General features: G+C 41.0%; 1 protein-coding gene across 2 annotated transcripts in view; it reads right to left on the reverse strand.

The window, feature by feature from the left end:
• The window catches only part of LOC122668084 (peroxisome biogenesis protein 6), a 176,232-nt gene that overhangs the window by 113,135 nt on the left and 44,334 nt on the right, over positions 1-18,763 (reverse strand). For both annotated transcript variants that reach the window (XM_043864638.1, XM_043864637.1), the window contains exon 4: positions 13,376-13,517. In XM_043864638.1, the coding sequence (XP_043720573.1) occupies positions 13,376-13,517 (142 nt within the window). The remainder of the gene's footprint in view (positions 1-13,375; positions 13,518-18,763) is intronic.

The raw sequence follows: 18,763 nt of genomic DNA on the forward strand, positions 1-18,763 counted from the left end.
AATGAGTTCGTGCAATCACCATAGAAGTTGGAGAAAGCTGCTAGCACAAAACCTTCCTTGTCCCTGATAACCCCACCTCCCCCACCAATACCCGGATTACCTCTACAAGCCCCATCAACATTAAGCTTCACCGAGAAAAAAGGCGGGCACCAGTAAACTGGGAGGGGACACCTCGGCCTGGCCTGCGCAACCACTAAGTCAAACAACTGCAAAATTAAGCCCTCTCTAGAGGAAGACGAGCGCCTAATTTTGGCAGGTAAAGGAAGCTCTGTTACCCAATGCAAAATACTATCAATAACAGCAGCAGCAGCTCGCATCCTTTCTCCATGTCTTCTGTTATTTCTTTCCTTCCAGAGCTCCCAAACAATCAGAGAAGGTAGGATACCTGTAATATAAGCACATAGGCTGCTGCTGCCCGCCAACCCATGCCAATAACCAAGCCGACCTCTTATGTCTTGAGATGGCAGTAGGGCAACATCAAAGACACGATAAAAGAAGCTCCAAACCTTCACCGCCGTACTCCCAGTAAGAAGGCAGTGATCAGTGGACTCCAGCATGGGACACCTACAACAATTGCACTTCGAAGCCAGGGGAATGCCAATAGACATCAAGGACACCTCCGTTGGGATTCCTCCATTTAGAAGCTGCCAAGAAAAGAAACCCATCTTTGTGGGCAAAGTTTGGTTCCAGATCCATCTAGCATAGGGAACTTCAGGCGACCTACACCTCACCTTATTTCAGGCCGATCATATTGCTTCAAATCCTGTGTTTCATTAGAGGACGAAGCATATTGAGATTGATTGTTATTTTGTTCGTGAGAAGATGCAAAGTGGAGTGATTCTTCCAAGTCAAGTCAAAAGTCAAAACCGGAGAGCAGCTTGCAGATGTATTAACTAAGCCTTTGGGTAGTGGGCAAATCGATTATATTTGTAACAAGCTAGGCATGATTGATATATATGCTCCAGCTTGAGGGGGAGTGTTAGAAGTGTCGAGTGGGGCCCATCTATAGGTCTCGGGATTAGCGCCTGGCGCTAATACCAAGATCCCTTATTGGTCTCGATTTATGTTCCTTTTTATTTGTAAACTATAAGAGAAAAAGAAGAAGAAGAAGAAGAAGGGAAATCGAGAGAGAGAGGAGAAGACGAGATGTGCAACTTGGGAGTTACACGATAAGTGTAATCTCCCTTAATTCTTCATTATATATTCACTCAAGGGTAAAACAGGAAATGCAGAAAAGAAAAAGAATAAATAACCTAGACATAAATACCCTCCTCACATATCCCGGTATTAGTATAGGCACTAATACCGAGCCTTATACACTTCGATAACACTCCCCCTCAAGCTGGAGCATAGATGTTAATCATGCCCACCTTGTTACAAATATAATCCACTCTTGCACTCCCCCCAAAGACTTTGTGAACACATCTGCAAGTTGTTCTCCTATACGGACATGACCAGGAGAAATTAACCCTCCTTGTAGCTTCTCTCGAACAAAATGACAATCAACTTCAATGTGTTTTGTCCTTTCATGAAACACCGGATTTGAAGTTGTGGAATTCCTTGAATGTGGCTTGTGTACAATGTGTCCACAGCCTCTTATTTATAACTAGATGAGGAACATTCCAGAATGGATACAAATGGCAATAATACCCCTAGGACAAAATTACCCTTGTACCCATTACATTACAACACTCCCCCTCAAGTTGATGCATATATATCAACCATGTCCAACTTGCTAACTATAGAAGAAAAAGACTTAGAACAAAGGCTTTTAGTAAGAACATCAGCCAGTTGATCACTGGACTCAACAAAAGGGACACACACAACTCCTTGCTCCAGCTTCTCTTTAATGAAGTGCCTATCAACCTCCACATGCTTGGTAAGGTCATGTTGAACACGGTTGTGTGCTATACTAATGGCAGATTTACTGGCACAGTAGAGATGCAAAGGTAGAGTTATTGGAAGGTGTAAATCCTGTAGAAGGCCTTGTAACCATAGCAACTCACAAACTCCATGTGCCATAGCTCGGAATTCAGCACTTGATCGAGCAACAACGGACTGCTTCTTGCTCCTCCAAGTAACTAAGTTAGCTCCAACAAAGGTACAGTATCCTGAAGTAGATCTCCTATCATCAGGGCAACCAGCCCAGTCAGCATCTATGTATGCTTCAACTAGAGTATGGCCGTGAAGAGAGTATAAGATTCCCTTTCCAGGAGAAGACTTCAAGCATCTCAAAATCCTGTAGGCAGCTTCCAAATGAGAAGAATGAGGGTCATGCATGTGTTGACTGACCAAGCTCACGACAAAGGCTATATCAGGCCGGGTATGTGAAAAAGTATATCAAGCGGCCAACAAGTCTCTGGTAACTGCCTTTATCAACAAGATCTCCTTCCTTGCTCTTCAAATGAGTATTAGGCTCCAGAGGTGTGTCTGCAGGTTTACACCCTAACATTCCAATTTCACTGAGAAGATCAAGGGTATATTTTCGTTGGGACAGAGAGATGCCATGAGCTGAGTGGGCAACCTCAATTCCCAAGAAATATCTAAGTTTCCCTATATCCTTCACTTCAAATTCAGTACCCAAGTACTTCTTCAACTTCTTTTTTTCTTCAATGTCACCTCCAGTAATCGTAATGCCGTCGACATAGACAATTAGCATTGTGATATGCTGCCTTGCTTTCTTGATGAATAATGTGTGATCGGCATTACCCTGGTTGTAGCCATTTGACACCATGGCTTTATAAAACCGCCCAACCCAGGTTCTTGGAGACTGCTTCAACCCATACAAAGCTTTCTTCAGATGTCATACCTTTCCCCCAGTCTTTAAAGTGGTAAATCCTGGTGGAATTTTCATGTAAACTTCCTCCTCTAGATCACCATGGAGGAAGGCATTCTTTACCATCAAGTTGTTGAAGTTCCCAACCCTGATTAATAGCACAGGAGATAATTACTCTGACGGTGTTCATCTTCGCAACAGGGGCAAATGTTTCCTGATAATCAATGCCATGGGTTTGGGTAAATTCCTTTGCAACTAATCTGGCCTTATATCTTTCAACAGACCCATCTGGTTTTTGTTTGATGGCGAAGACCCATTCGCAGTCAACTGGTTTCTTTCCAAGAGGAAGAGTTATCAACTCCCAAGTCTTATTCTTCTCCAGAGCACTCATCTTCTCATTCATTGCTTCTTTCCACTTCTGTTCGGCAATAGCCTCCTACCAAGAGTTAGGAATTACAAACAGAGGATAGAGAGGTAACAAAGGCTTGGAAGGAAGAGGAAAGTGAGTCATAAAACACAAAAATTAGAAATAGGATGTTGAGTGCAACTCCTTTTAAGTTTCCTAATAGCAATAGGCAAATCAAGACTAGGATCATAGGCAAGCTTACCAGGAGAGGAACTCGAAGGAGGTAGAGTAGAAGTTGGAGCCGGAAGTACAGGTGGAGATGATTCAGTGGTGGTAGTCTTTTTGTACCATGTTCCTCTGGCAAACGTCTCATCATAATGGGGATATTTTCTAGTCTCCCCCTGGACAATAGGCTGCTCAACAACTCCTTGTATCAGGGGCTGGTCCTGGTCCTGTCCGATAATCCCATCTTGAATCTTTATTTCCGTCGATGGTTCTTCCACAGTAGAAATCTCAACTTCCAACGACTCAGTGAGAGGAGACACCTCTTCACTCCGAAGCTCCCCCTGAAGAGGTGTAGTAGGTGAAAAATAAGCCTCAAACCCACGGAACACAACGTCCAAAGTGATCAAAAAGCGTCGTGTGGGAGGATGGTAACATTTGTAGCCTTTTTTAGTGGCAGAGTACCCCAAGAACATACGCCGATGACCCCGAGGATCAAGCTTCCCAATATGGTGGTGATTGCGGGCAAACACAACACACCCAAACACCTTCAGAGAGACAACAAAGGATGAACTTCCCACAAGAACCTCTAGAGGGCAGCGAGCATCCAAGACCCGAGATGGCAGCCGATTAAGGAGATAGGAGGCAGCAAGCACTGCATCCCCCCAAAACCGGGCAAGGACATTCATAGTGAACATAAGGGAGCGAGCAACCTCCAAAAGATGCCTGTTCTTTCGCTCGGCAACACCATTCCGGGCAGGCGTGTCGACACAGGAGGTCTGGTGGATAATCCCGTGTGAGTCAAAGTAAGTGCGAAAGTGGCTGTCCATGTACTCCTTCCCATTGTCAGTGCGCACAATCTTCACAACGGCATCGAATTGAGTATGAAGCATCTTATGGAATGACTAGAAAAAACTAAAGACATCACTAATCTGATTCATCAAGTATACTCAGGTAGTCCGGCTAAAGCAATCAATAAAAGTAACAAACCAACGAAACCCAGAATTGGACACACACCGGGCAGGGCCCCACACATCCGAATGGATCAAAGTAAAAGGAACCAAACTTCTATTATCAAAAACAGGATAAATAGCTCTAGTTTGTTTAGCAAAGATGCAAGCATCACAACTAATATTATTCGGATTACATCTCTTGATCAAAGGTGGAAATAAAGTAGATAAAACCCCAAGGGAAGGATGACCAAGACGTCTGTGCCATGTATAAAGCTTAGTAAGGGCAGAATCTAAGGTGCCAGTAGGAGAACCAAGAGAAGCCAAAGCAGAATTTGCAGACAAACAGCCGTCGAGCACATAGAGACCACAGACCACCTTACCACTACTAATCGTACAACCCGTGTCCAAGTCCTGAAACAAACAGTGAGATGGAAAAAAAGTGACTTTGCATTTCAAATCCCTAGTAAGACTACTAATAGACAAGAGATTAGTAGAAAATTTGGGAACAAGCAAGATAGAGGAAATACGCATAGACGGCAAACACTGTACAGTTCCCTTTCCAGAGATGGGGGAGAGGGAACTATCAGCAACACGAACTTTGGAATTACCAGCTAAAGGAGAATAATTCAAAAAATGAGAAGGAGAACCTGTCATGTGATCAGTTGCGCCAAAGTCAATTACCCATGTGGAGGAATCAACAGAGGAGCAACTACCACTAAAAGAAATACCTGAACCAGAATTTTCGGGCAAGGAAACGACAGAGGCAGAGGAAGCAGTAGTGTCCAGCCAAGACATCAAAGTACGGAGATGTTGCATCTAATCACTGGAAAGAGGGCCAGTCGAATCAGAAAAATGGCCATCAGATACAGCCTGATTAGCCCGGGAAGGACGACCCGAACCACGTCCCCGGGTATCTGCAAGACGGCCGTGAAGCTTCCAATAGCGATCCTTTGTGTGCCATTCCCAGCCACAATAATCACACTTGATGGGAGGTCAATCATTGCCCGTACGATCAGCCCCACTACCACGGGCAGAATTTCCACGGGTACTAGACTGAGAACCAGAGAGAAGGGCAGTTCGTTCCTATGTAGCGGGCCGAATCATAGTAGTCCGGCGATCATCCTCAGCAGCAACAAGAGAATATGCCTGTTCAAGGTAGGGAAGAGGATCACGATGGAGGACGGCAGCCCGAATCTGATCAAACTCAATATTGAGTCCAGCAAGAAAGTCAAACACACGCAAGTCCTCTTCCCACTTCTGAAACCCAGTAGTATCGGCCTCACAGGAAGCAGTAAAAGTCCCAAAAAAATCCAATTGTTGCCGCATGGTACACAACTTGGAGTAATACTGGGAAAGGGACAACTCCAGTTTCTTGGTCTGAAGAAATTTTTGGTGAAGCTCATACCGAGCAGCAGCATTGCCAACTTTAGAGTAAGTATCCTTGGTTGTTTTCCAAATTTTTGCAGCCATGTCAAGAAGAAGATAACGCCCGGCAATTTGTTGTTCCATAGAGTTGACAAGGTAGGACATTACAAGAAAATTGGAAGTCACCCACTTTTCAAGAGCAGAACCTGCATCAGATGGTTTGGCGACCGTTCCCGTGATATAGCCAGAATCTCCAAGGGAACAAATAGCAAAGAGGCAGGAGCGACACCACAGCAAATAATTGCTTCCATTCAGTTTAATGGAGCTAGTCTGGAACGGAAGGAAATCACGCTGATTCAAGCCTTCGGGGCCAGAGATGGTTGTGGTAATGTCGGAATCTCCTGGCATGGTGGCTGGTTATAAAAAAAATCACCATGAAGATAGGAAAAAAATTCTGCGGAATGGACTTAAGTCATCAAGAGCCCAAAAGCCCCTTGGTGGGAGTCAACTCACCACCAAGAGTGGAGAAGGGAGTCGGGGAACAAGAAGAAGGCAGAAACCCTTCCGCAAAAAAATAAAGGGAGTGGCGGAAGGGTCTAGGGAGGCTAAAAAATTGGAGAAGGGGGGTGGTGGAAAGAGGGGCTGGCGAAAGTTGTGGTGGTGGATGAAAGTGTGGGGAGGCGAGAAAGGGGCTAGCGGAAGTGGTGGAAGGAAGCGGTCGGGAGTGGTGGGGTTAGGGCTCGATCGCAAGAGAGAAGGAGAAACAAAATCGAGAAGAAATCATCTCCAGGATCTTCGGATTGATTCCCACTCTGATGCCATGTGGAATTCCTTGAATGTGGCTTGTGTACAATGTGTCCACAGCCTCTTTATTTATAACTAAATGAGGAACATTCCAGAATGGATACAAATGACAATAATACCCCAAGGACAGAATTACCCATGTACCCATTACATTACAACAGAAGCAATATGAACAACAGCTTGGTTGTCACACCATAATTTCATTGGAGAATCATCAACAAAGCCAAGTTCAGCTAGTAACTATTTCACCCACATTAACTCACAAGTAACATGTGTCATAGCCCTGTACTCTGACTCTGCACTGGAACGAGCAACTACTGTCTGTTTCTTGCTCTTCCAGAACACCAAATTCCCTCCAACAAACACACAATAACCTGTAGTAGACCTCCTATCAACTGGAGACCCTTCCCAATCAACATCTGAAAAACCCTCTATCCGCCCATGGCCATGATCACTGTAGAGAAGACCACGTCCATGGACCTTTTTAAGATAGCGTAAAATATACATAATAGCCTCTCAGTGAGATGTCCTAGGATCAAACAAGAACTGACTCACCACACTAACAGGAAAGGCTATATCAGGCCTAGTTACTGTTAGGTAACAATAAGCCTCCGATACTTCTCAAGATCAGACAAGACATCACCATCATCAGCAGTAAGCTTCATATTGGGATCCATAGGAGTATCTAGAGGTTTAGAACCCAACATTCCTGTCTTTGAAAGAAGATCAAGGACATATTTTTGTTGCGAGAGCAAAATTCCTTCTTCAACTGAGCAACTTCCACACCCAAAAAATATTTCAATCTTCCCAGATCCTTGGTCTGAAATTATTGCTGCAAGTGTACCTTCAAGCCTTCAATACCAGAAACATCATCTCCTGAAATGACTACATCGTCTACATAAACCACAAGAAATATTTTTCCCGCACCAGAGTGACGGAAAAACACAGAATGGTTACTATCACACCTTGTAAGCCCAAACTCTAGCACAACTTCAACAAACCTGCCGAACCACGCCCTAGGGGACTATTTCAGCCCATACAGAGACTTCTTCAATTTACACACCAAGCCAAACTCCCTCTAAGCAACAAACCTAGGAGGTTGCTCCATATAAACCTCTTCATTCAAATCCCCATGCAAAAACGCATTCTTGACATGCAGTTGATACAAAGACCAACGGTAAGTGGCAGCAAGAGAAATCAAAATGCGAACAGAAGTAAGCTTGGCCACAGGGTAAAACATATCCAAGTAATCAACACCATATACTTGGGCATAGCCCTTCGCCACAAGACGGGCCTTCAAACAAGCCAAGGATCCATCAGGATTAACTTTCAACACAAACACCCACCGACATCCAATAGCAGATTTACCTGAGGATAAGGGAACAAGATCCCAAGTCTGATTTTCCTCCAATGCCAACAATTCATCATTCATAGCAGCCTTCCAACCAGGACTGGACAATGCCTCTGCAATAGACTTAGGAACAGGATGATTTTCAACAATTTGTAAATAAGAATGAAAGATGGAAGATAAACCAGCATAGAAAACAAAGTTAGAAATGGGGTGTTGGGTACAAGCCCGAACACCCTTACGATGAGCAATAGGAATATCAAGATCAGAAGGAGGTTCCAAAGGAGAAGGATTATTACCAATTGCAGAATTTGCCGACGAAGAAGTAGATGGGGCAGAAATTGCAGGAGCGGGGAGAGCCCATACTTTCCATTGGTGACGTTGAAACACAACAGGTAGAGGTGTCGGTGATGAGGCATCCTGCAGAACATGGTGAACAATAGACTGAATAACAGAAACGGGAAGATCATCATCCAAGTCAGACACAGTAAAAGATGAACCAACATACGGAGTAGACTCAAAGCAAAAAATATCAGCAATAACAAAAATTTTCGCAACCCAAAAGAATAACAACAATAACCTTTTTGAGTGCGAGAATAACCAACAAACATACACTTGACTACTTGAGAGACTTAGGATCCAACTTGGAAACACTCGGACGATGATCTCGAATAAAACAAACACTTCCAAATACTCGTGGTGGTAAAACAAACAATGGCAGAGAAGGAAACAACAAAGAAAAGGGAATACCACCACCCAAAACAGAGGAAGGCATGTGATTAATGAGGTAACTGGAAGTCAAAACAACATCAGCCCAAAAGGATTTAGCTACTTTCATCTCAAATAAAAGAGAACGAGAGACTTCCATTAAATGTCTATTCTTCCTCTCAGCTACACCATTTTGTTGTGGGGTGTAAGTGCAAGAGGATTGATGAATAATGCCACGTTGAACCATAAATTCAGCAAAAGGGGCAGAAAAATATTCCTTAGCGTTATCGCTACGAAGAATACGCAAAGGAGTCTGAAATTGATTATTTACTTCATTCACAAAAGCACAAAAATGAGAAAATAACTCTGAACGATCTTTCATTAAATAAAGCCAGCTTACCCAGGAGTAGTCATCAACAAAAGTAACAAAGTAACAAAAACCCAAAGTAGAAGTGACAAGACATGGACCCCATACATCTGAATGAATTAAAGAAAAAGATTGGTCAGACCGTTTATTGACTCTAGGTGGGTAACTCACCCGATGAAGTTTCCTAAACTGACAGGACTCACAATTTAAACTAGAAAGTGACCAAAAACGACTATCCAAAAGCTTTAAACTCGCTAACAAAGGATGACCCAAAAGACAATGAATCTGGTAGGGTGACGCTATACCGGTACACGCCATAGATGAAGGGTCCTCAAGTATGTAAAGCCCCCCCCGACTCACGAGTAATGACCTCTACCAATCATCTTCTTCGTCGTAAGATCCTGAAATACACAAGAATCCAAAAAAAAAAAGGTTATAGAACAATTATGGGATTTGGTAAACCGAGTAACAGAGAAAAAATTGAAAGGGAAATCAAGCAAATAGAGAACGGAAAACAAAGATACAGAAGGTGTAACATGAACAGTACCAGTCACGTTAGCTAAGGAACCATTACCTAAAATAACACTAGATGAAGATTTTTTTAAGGAAGAAAGAATACTTGAAACACCAGTCATGTGATCTGAAACCCCTGAATCAATGATCCAGGGACGAGGAGTAGCGGTTGAAATACAGGCAGTAGCATTACCTGTCTGAACAAAGGTGGCGGTTAGAGGCTGGGCTAACTGAGAAATCTGAAATTGGGTGAAACAGGCATATTCCTCATCAGACATTTTCACAGTCTTACCCTCAGGCTGTGGAGATGAAGAAACCGTAGACTCAATAGTGGTAGCAAAATTGGCAAACTATTGTTGAGATGGTTTGCCATGGGGTTTTAGTCCCACATCGCCTAGCTTCTATTATTTGTAACTTCCCCTCTATTATAAATAGAGGGGCCTTTCTCTCATTAAAGCAAGCAATTCAATTATTTCATTCCCTCTCTATGACCCACGATTCAACCAACAGTTTCCAACAAAAACGTTGGATATGTCCTAGGCAACCACAATGGTGACAAGTCCTCACCAAAATTCGAACCATCAGAAGCACCTTGAGTACCCACAGTAGGTGGTTTACCAGAACCAGCCCCACATCCACGACCACCACCATTATTACCACCAGTACCAGCCCCACTATTAGGCCCACGGTTGGGTGGAAAAGATGCCAGAGCTGATGTATCAATAGCAGTAGAAGTCTCACGAGAAACACGCAAAACTCTAGAAAAAGTTTTAGATAACGTGGCAACCTTGTCACCACCAAGAATTTGGGAACGGACTGAATCAAACTCTTTCCCAAGTCCTCCCAAAATTCCCATAACAGCAAGCTGCTCCCGCTGACTTTGCATTTCTTCCACATTAGAAGTAATAGGAAGAAGTGAATTAAGCTCCTCATACATCCTTTTAAAATCAGCAAAGTATTGGGTCAAAGGACGACCCTTTCGATCAACCCTATAAAACTCCTAGGACAACTCATAAATGCGGGAAAGATTGTTTTGTCCAGAGTACAAAACATTAAGGTATTCCCACAACTCCTTAACAGTATCAATGTGTGTCACCAAATCGACAATCTGATGTTCCATAGAATTCAGCATCTGGCCCAAGATTCTAGCATCCACAGTATCCCATAAGGGGTCATCATCTGATTTAGTCTTAAATAAATGATCATGCTGATCACGTCCCGTCAAAACCAACTTAATAATTTTCCTCCATTGTTGAAAGTTGATGATCTCCTCCAATTTCTTTTCAGTAATACGATTGGAGGAGAAAGAGAACACTTCGGTCATCAGTGACTTCGAACAATCACCCATTATGTGAGATCAAACCGATGGAGTAAAGATGTAACAAGAAGAGATAAAATTCAGGAAAAAATTCCGAACCTCAAAACCCTGTAAAAATCGATTTTTGTTTCTCCTTGAAAAATTGATTTCAAAAACCCTGACCAATGGCTGTTGATTTTAATCTTCAGCTTCCAATGCACACTTTACTCCATCAAACTCCATACAATACCTCCACAAACAGAAAAGGAGACCTAGTTCTTAATTTATACCATGAACTAGGCTCTAAACAGTCCCAAAATACAGCATAGGGTGCTGCACCCCTTCAAACAAAGAGAAGAAGAAACCGCAAGCCTTCAAGTTTTCTCACACTTCAATCTTCAATTGTAGACTGTGGAAAGGAGGAGAAGAATCCCACCAAGAGCTGTAACAGTGCCTATAGCTCTGATACCACGTAAACTATAAGAGAAAAAGAAGAAGAAGAAGAAGGGAAATCGAGAGAGAGAGAGAGGAGAAGACGAGATGTGCAACTTGGGAGTTACACGATATGTGGTCTCCCTCAATTCTTCATTATATATTCACTCAAGGGTAAAACAGGGAATACAGAAAATAAAAAGAATAAATAACCTAGACATAAATACCCTCCTCACATATCTCGGTATTAGTATAGGCACTAATACCTAGCCTTATACACTTCACGATAACATTATTCTGGTCTTTTCCAGATTTGACCCTATCCCTATTTATATTGTATTCTTTTCATTATGAGATCAATAGAAAGTTGCAGCTGCTGTTCCATTCTCTTCTTCTCTTCTCTTCTTCCTCTTCTCTGATTTTATATATTACAGAGGTAAAGCACAAGAAACCCTGGTTGCACTAATAAAAGGGATGTTTCAGATCTTAAGGAGAGCGTCTATTTGGATGTGACTAAGGGTGTCAATCCGGTACGGTACCGGTATTCGGTACGGTGTCAGTATGGTACATAAGTCAAATACCCCCTACCATTACTGTACCGTACCGGATAAATGGTGAATTTCCCATACCAATACCGTACCAACTCAGTATGGTTTTCATGCAGTAAGATATTCGGTACGATATTCAGTATTATACCTACATATGGTATTCAATATGTTATATTTTATATATAAATTAATAAAATTATTACATATAATATGAAATATATTATATTTAAGGGGAAAGTTTTCATACACAGCTGTGTAAGCCGTGTATGTGAGAGGGTGGGAGTTTCAAGGCATTAATTAATGGGTGGGGTTTATGACTTTTCCAACTCTTTGTGAGAGGGGACACGACCGTGCATGCTCACACATCCGTGTAAACTTTCCCCTATATTTAATATGTTATATTGTATATATAAATTATTATATTTATGAAATACATATATACTGATATATATATCATAGTTGTCACGGCGTCACGGCGATCCAAGTCGGTGGAGGGGTGTCACGTCGATATATCAACATGTCAATGCCATGGCGAGCATGTCGACCATGTTTTATTTTTTTATTTTCTCTATTTTTAATGTTTTAATAGATGTGTACTCGAGCCATGTTTTATTTTTTCTCTATTGTTTCTCAAGTTTTAAGAAGAAAATTCAGAAATTGAGGAAGAAATCGAAGAGGGAAAGAAGAAATCGAAAGAAATCGAAGAGGGAAAGACGAAATCGAAGAGGGAAGAAGAAATCGAAGACAGGAAGAAGAAATCGAAGAGGGAAAGAGAGACAGGAAGAAGAAATCAAAGAGGGACGCCATGGCATAGGTCGCCATGCAACCTTCTCCAGCGCCAAGACGCCATGGCGACGCCATGACAACTATGATATATATAGACATATAATTGTATATATATAGCTTTAAATTCGGTACGGTACCGGTATTCGGTAAAAAGGTACGGTATCGATATTTACCGACAGTTTTAACCTTCCTGCCGATACCGTACTGTACGGTACCATTTTTCCATGCCAGTACCACACCGAATTGTATTCGGTACGGTACAGTACGGTAATATGGTATGGTATCGGTTTCGGTACCGGATTGACACCCTTAGATGTGACTCAACCAGTATTGTTCGTGTATTTCTGCAACACCTTGGACGCGCATCTTCTTGGCAGAATGGTAGCAACATCTTCATCAACACTTTGGTTTTAATTACTTGGCAACATCATCACTCTTATTTGAGGTTTTCAAACAGATAAGTCTATTACTCTGAATTATATTTCCATCAAAAACAAAACTTATCTTCCTTCTTCTCCTAACAAGAGGAGAATGAGTTTGATTACTGTATACATATTTTTTCCCATCATCTGAAGGGAAAAAACTCATTACTATGTTCAGAAACCTCTATGAAGATATTTTTCTGTACTCATAAGCATATGAGATCATTCATTGAATGAATGTAGTTCTACACTTCGTTGGAGGAATGAAATTCTATACTCCCTTGAATGGAGTTTTATATGTGCAAAAAGTTAGTTAATGCACCATCCACAGCTGATGAATTAACCATATCAATTGGAGAGGCATGATAACATGGTTCGATGAAGATACGATAAACCAAACTACAAAGAAAGTCTAAAGTTGGTGCACAGATCTTAAAAGAACAACATTTGCTGATTCCTCACAATGGGCTCTAATGCTTCAAGAATACCTTTCAGCTGTCTTGAAAGCTTGAGCTAGTGCTTCAGAAGTCTTTCTTTCAGAGGATGCCAAAAGATCATGACAGCTATATTCAACCACATGCAGGCCCAAGTGACGAGCAACATACCTAACAACAGTCCGCTTCCCACAACCTATAGAACATTAATAGATCAGATTTCCCAACAAAGCTTGTATTCTGTGTAATAGTTGTTCTTCCACAGCTGACTAGAAAAGATTAAAAAAATATTTATCATATTGAGGTAGTCAAAGTGACACATAAGACACATTTCACTGAGCCAGAGGTTAACTAAATTTTAGCTTGTCATCTAACCCCACCCCCACCCCCAAAATAAATAACTAAATAAAAGTGAGGTTGAGGATCTGATCATAGATATACAATAATGTCACACCAAGCCTAGCTGGGTTAAAATGGCTCAGTGGATTTGTGATTGGTAAAATTGGTGGCTTGGGTTTTGAATTTTGTGTTATATGTTTTTTCGAGTGATATTTTATGTCCATATTACTCCCTGGCAGTCTATTTTGGTCTCTTCAGGTTCTATTGTTGTACTCCTAAGTCCTAAATGCTAATTAAGTTTGAGTTGAAGTTGGAGAGTTTCAAGGGAAGTTACAAAGTCACTAATAGTGATTCTTGTTCTTTAAAAAAATGGATTTTTTTCTCTCTCCAGACCTGTAAGATTAGTATTGACTTTATTCATAATTCATCTACCCTTTTGTTTTGCTTCCCCCATACCAAACTCTTCTTACACTTGTTTCAATCATAAACTACTGGCCCTTGGTTGACATCTCACTAACCTCCCCTTATTCTTGTTGGGGATGGCATCAAAAACCAGAAGTTAAATGCATTAGAAAAAGATATAAAATGAATACAGGAAAATTAAAAGAAAAAGATAAAATAAAGGAGGGCTCTCACACAGCTGCCAGAAAATGACCTTATTCCATAAAAGCAACAAGAACCACTAACACACATACCAATTCCACAACCCTTCCCAGCCAAACATACAATACCAGCATGCACAACCTACACAACCAAACTAAGAACATGGAACTGCAACCAATAGCAGACCAAGTAGTATCTCAGCATTATAGTCAAAAACAAGAAAAGAATGAAAGGATATTAAGCAAAGGTATTTCCCTTGCAGCTTCACGCATCACAACTTCCAATATCATATGAAAACAAAGGCCCATCCTTATTATTCCAAACAAGCCAGTGAAGCTATTCCTCTTGCCTCTGCATATAGGAAGTGAAGCATCATCACATGGATTTAGCAATAAAGAATCAAGCCATCCCCTATTTCTGATCTTTTATACCTTGCATGCTCATCTCCACCAGGGAAGTAAAGACCAAGCTTCTTACCCAGTTACACCGTTACACTGACACTTTGGCAGAGTGACATGAATTCCGCCGAAATTAACAAAATATTTTGGATTTGTGAGAAATTGAAATGAAATGACTGTTGGGTGAAACGGCCTGAAAAAACAAAATCCCCAACCTTGCTTAGGCCAATTCCTCCATGCTCAACCATCAAAATTGTCCTCCAAACATCTGTCAGAAGCAGTCCTACCACTGTCGATGGAGAAACCAAATTGATAATTTTTTAGACAATGATTGGAGATACACAACTTCTGAATCCATTAAAAGCCCTACATCGCACAAAAACCAGGACCTGGATCCAGTCAATTTACCGCAGGGCCTTTTTGTCACTACCAAAATAGCAGTTGAAAGGCTTGTTCCATTTATATGAGTAATGAACAAGGATTTAAATATCCATCTGAGAACCCATATCCTTCCCAGGGTACAAAAATTCAGCTGATCGGCCTGATGCAATAAGGAATACGCTCATATTGTTACTGGAATGGCACATCCAATTTATATGATAGATCAAACTGGTCCGGTCCAATACCAATACAGATCAGACACTCCAAACCATCCGATATTGATCATCAGAACCATCTCGATGATGGCTTTCGACCAAGCACTGTCAGAAGTTTTGCAGGAAATTGCTTCTCCACCTATAGTGGACCCACAACTGTCAAGATGTCAGCAAGATTCAAGTGGGAACTGCTCTCAAAAGCAAGAGATGTTACCAAGATTAGTGAGGCTTGAAGGTTGTTACTAGAATCACCTCCACCATGTCATCAGCAAACTGGTATTGAAAGAGAGTCCCCATCCACCCAGCATAAAGAATCACCATTCAAATATTCAATGCACAGGACAGACCTCCAAATTACCGACCTTTGAACCAGGAGCTTCTCTGAAAACCAATTGCATATAATCCATTTAAATTTGAGAACCCACAGCATGTGATTTACCATGGGGCCGCTCACACATATGCCACATTGCCACCAAATAGCTAACACGGACCTTGTGCTGACCTTCAACAGCAACTGAGCCTCTCCAGCAAAAGGTGTCAAGTAACCTTTTACATCATCCATCGATCAATCAATGGCATAAGAAATTGAGGCCATTGGCTGTTCCATTCCCCAACCTCATCCTTCACCACCTTCCCAATGCTCCCGTGAGCATAGTTTCCAAGGCAACGCCTTGGTCACCTAGGCATCTTGTTAGTGTCACCTTGTGTCCAGGCCCCTCTTAACGCCTTGGGTCGCCTAGATGCCGTGACAACTATGCCCTTGAGATTACTAAATATATATTTATTTATAAAAATAAATATATGTTCTGTACATTTTCTATAAAAGCATTGGCATATGAGAGACAGTGGTAGTGCAATAGGTAGTCATGTAAATTTTCACGTGGCAAATTAATTAATTGTGCATAGCTGTAGACTTCCATCATAAGACAAAATATAACGAAGGTTATACTTAAGGTTAAATGTAGATTAAGAATAAGCACAAATTCGACAAATGTTTGCAGTGCATTACCAAATGGTTCTAATTTACCATAAAATATACTGTAATGTTTTTAGTATGCATTAAGGTAGGTTTTTACTCCCCTAGCTCTACGGATTTGTGCTCTATTTACACCCATTATGTTGGCAATTAAACTGTTTGGGTTGCATGCATGAACGATCTAAACGTTTATTCATTTTCTAAAACACTTTCACCTAAGACAGTGCTCTCGCCACCCCCACCCCCACCCCCTTAGAATGAAAATCTGAGCTCTACCCCTGTGGCCATAACAGGCAAAATCAAAGTAACGAAGTAGAAAAATGCATGGTTCGAGGTCTCGTGAGAACTTGGTGATTTTCTCGGTTTCAACAAGTCTCGAGTCGAAACTGCATGCGATACATGGTTTCGGCCGAGATTTCGGTATCTCGCCAAAATGTCACAAAGTCAATTATATAAATACCATGTTTTGACTTTTCTCAGTCGAAATTTCGACCTATTCTAGGTAAACTCAACTGGTTTTCTCGATCAAAATTTTGACCTATTCTAGGTAAACTCGACTGGTTTTGCCAGTTTGTGAAGAAAACAGCTCCAAATCACTTATTTGCTCCAAATCTTACCAGAAAAAGCTTGGAACACTTGGATTTGATGCTCAAAAACAACATTTGGAGGAGATTTTCTGCCCAACAACCTTCCTTGGAGGAGATTTGAACTTGAAGGCCCAACACTCGTTCAATATTAGGATGAGCATATAGGGATAAAGGTGGTTTGGTACTTAGTTGTTGGCTTGCATTGTTAAATGCATGGTATAAAATCTCGCGAAATATCGGCGATATATCGCCATATTTCGTGAATCTCGATATGTCCGAGATACGAAACACTTCCGAAACATAAAAATACAATATCTCGTCGATATATCGTGATATATCGACAATATATCGTGGATCTCACGATATATCGCGAGATCTCACGATATATCGCGAGATATTGTAAAAGTGACAAATAGTGTCACATTAAGAGCCTTATAATTCCATATTTCGCAGCTCTTGGTCGATATTTCACCGAGAGCTGCTGAAATTCAAATTTTCTCTCTTCTTCCTCCCTTCCAAGCCTCATCCAAGCATTGTTGAAGCTCCTTGTGCACGGAAGACGTCGGAGGGTCATCTAAGCTCATCATCCAAGCCTATTTTCATTATTTAAGGTAAATTCTATTTCTCTAAAACTATTTTTTTTAAAAAAATTTGTACAAATGTTGTTGGATGTTGATGATATTAATATATGTTAAGACACCGAGGCCGATCTCTGACCTCACGGTGTCGAAATTTTTTCCCATATGTATTTTTTTTATTTTTTTCTGGTTTTAAAAATTCATTTTCCTACAACTAAAATAGGAAATAATTAGGGGTAATATGACTTAGATGGTAATGAATTAAATATATGTTAGACACCAATGGCCGATCTACGGCTTCACGTGTCGGATTTATTTTTCTGCTCTTAAATAATTCTTTTAATTTTCGAAAATTAAGAAAAATATATAAAAAAAAAAAACAGAAATAAATAAGGAAAAATATGAGTTTTAAGTTTAAAAATAATGAAAAAATATGAAAGTTATTTCTATATGTTTTGAGATGCATTACATGTATATTATGTTTACTAATTTTTGGTTTTGTTGTGTTAGGTCAATACTTATATTAACATTATATATAAAAATTGGTTTTAATTATGTGAAAAATATAAGGGTTAGGGAAAAATATTAAATAACTATACAAGTGTATTAGTAATCTAAAAGTGTCAATTGAAGTGCATCTACATTAAGTTTTTTAATTATTTGTGTTACTTACATTGCAAGAAACAAGTATCATTATGGCGTATCGTGATAGACAACGTGCGAAGGGCAAGCAAAAGGTGGGGAAAGTAGTCAACAAAAGGGGCGGAGGGAACAAAGAGAACAGAGGGAACAAGAGAGACCAGCCAGCCAAGATAGGGGACATTGCATGGTTACATGGTACTCCCATTGATGGGGATAAGAGAAAATCTATATGTAACTATTGTCACATGCAATTTATGGGAGGTGGGTCCAAGAGACTTAAACAACATCGATGGAGGATCTAAAGATGTTGTAGGTTGTCATATAGTCCCCATCAAGTAGCCGGGAGATTGGTGATAGTTTGAGGGGAAGAAAGAAGAGGAAGGCCGACAAGCAAAGGATAGAGAACAACTTGAGGATACAGTGAGGAGTTCGATGGGAGGAGGAAGACGATACAATGATGATGATGATGATGATGATGATGACTCCTCCGATGATGATGACATGCAGACCGATGACATACAAACAAAGCAGAGGAGGCTAGGGATTTTAGGCGGACTGCTTCAAGGAGCAGAGTAAGTTTTCAAGATGATCAGCAGAGACAAAGAGTAGGGGTAGTGGAGGAGTGGCGGTTCTAGAGGTCCTAGAACTTTGAATCCTTTTAAAAGATCACAAAGTGTGAGGGCAACCCCAACACCTCTACCATGCATCAGTACCACCATCAAC

Source organism: Telopea speciosissima, chromosome 7, assembly GCF_018873765.1.
Source record: "Telopea speciosissima isolate NSW1024214 ecotype Mountain lineage chromosome 7, Tspe_v1, whole genome shotgun sequence".
Lineage (NCBI taxonomy): Eukaryota > Viridiplantae > Streptophyta > Magnoliopsida > Proteales > Proteaceae > Telopea > Telopea speciosissima.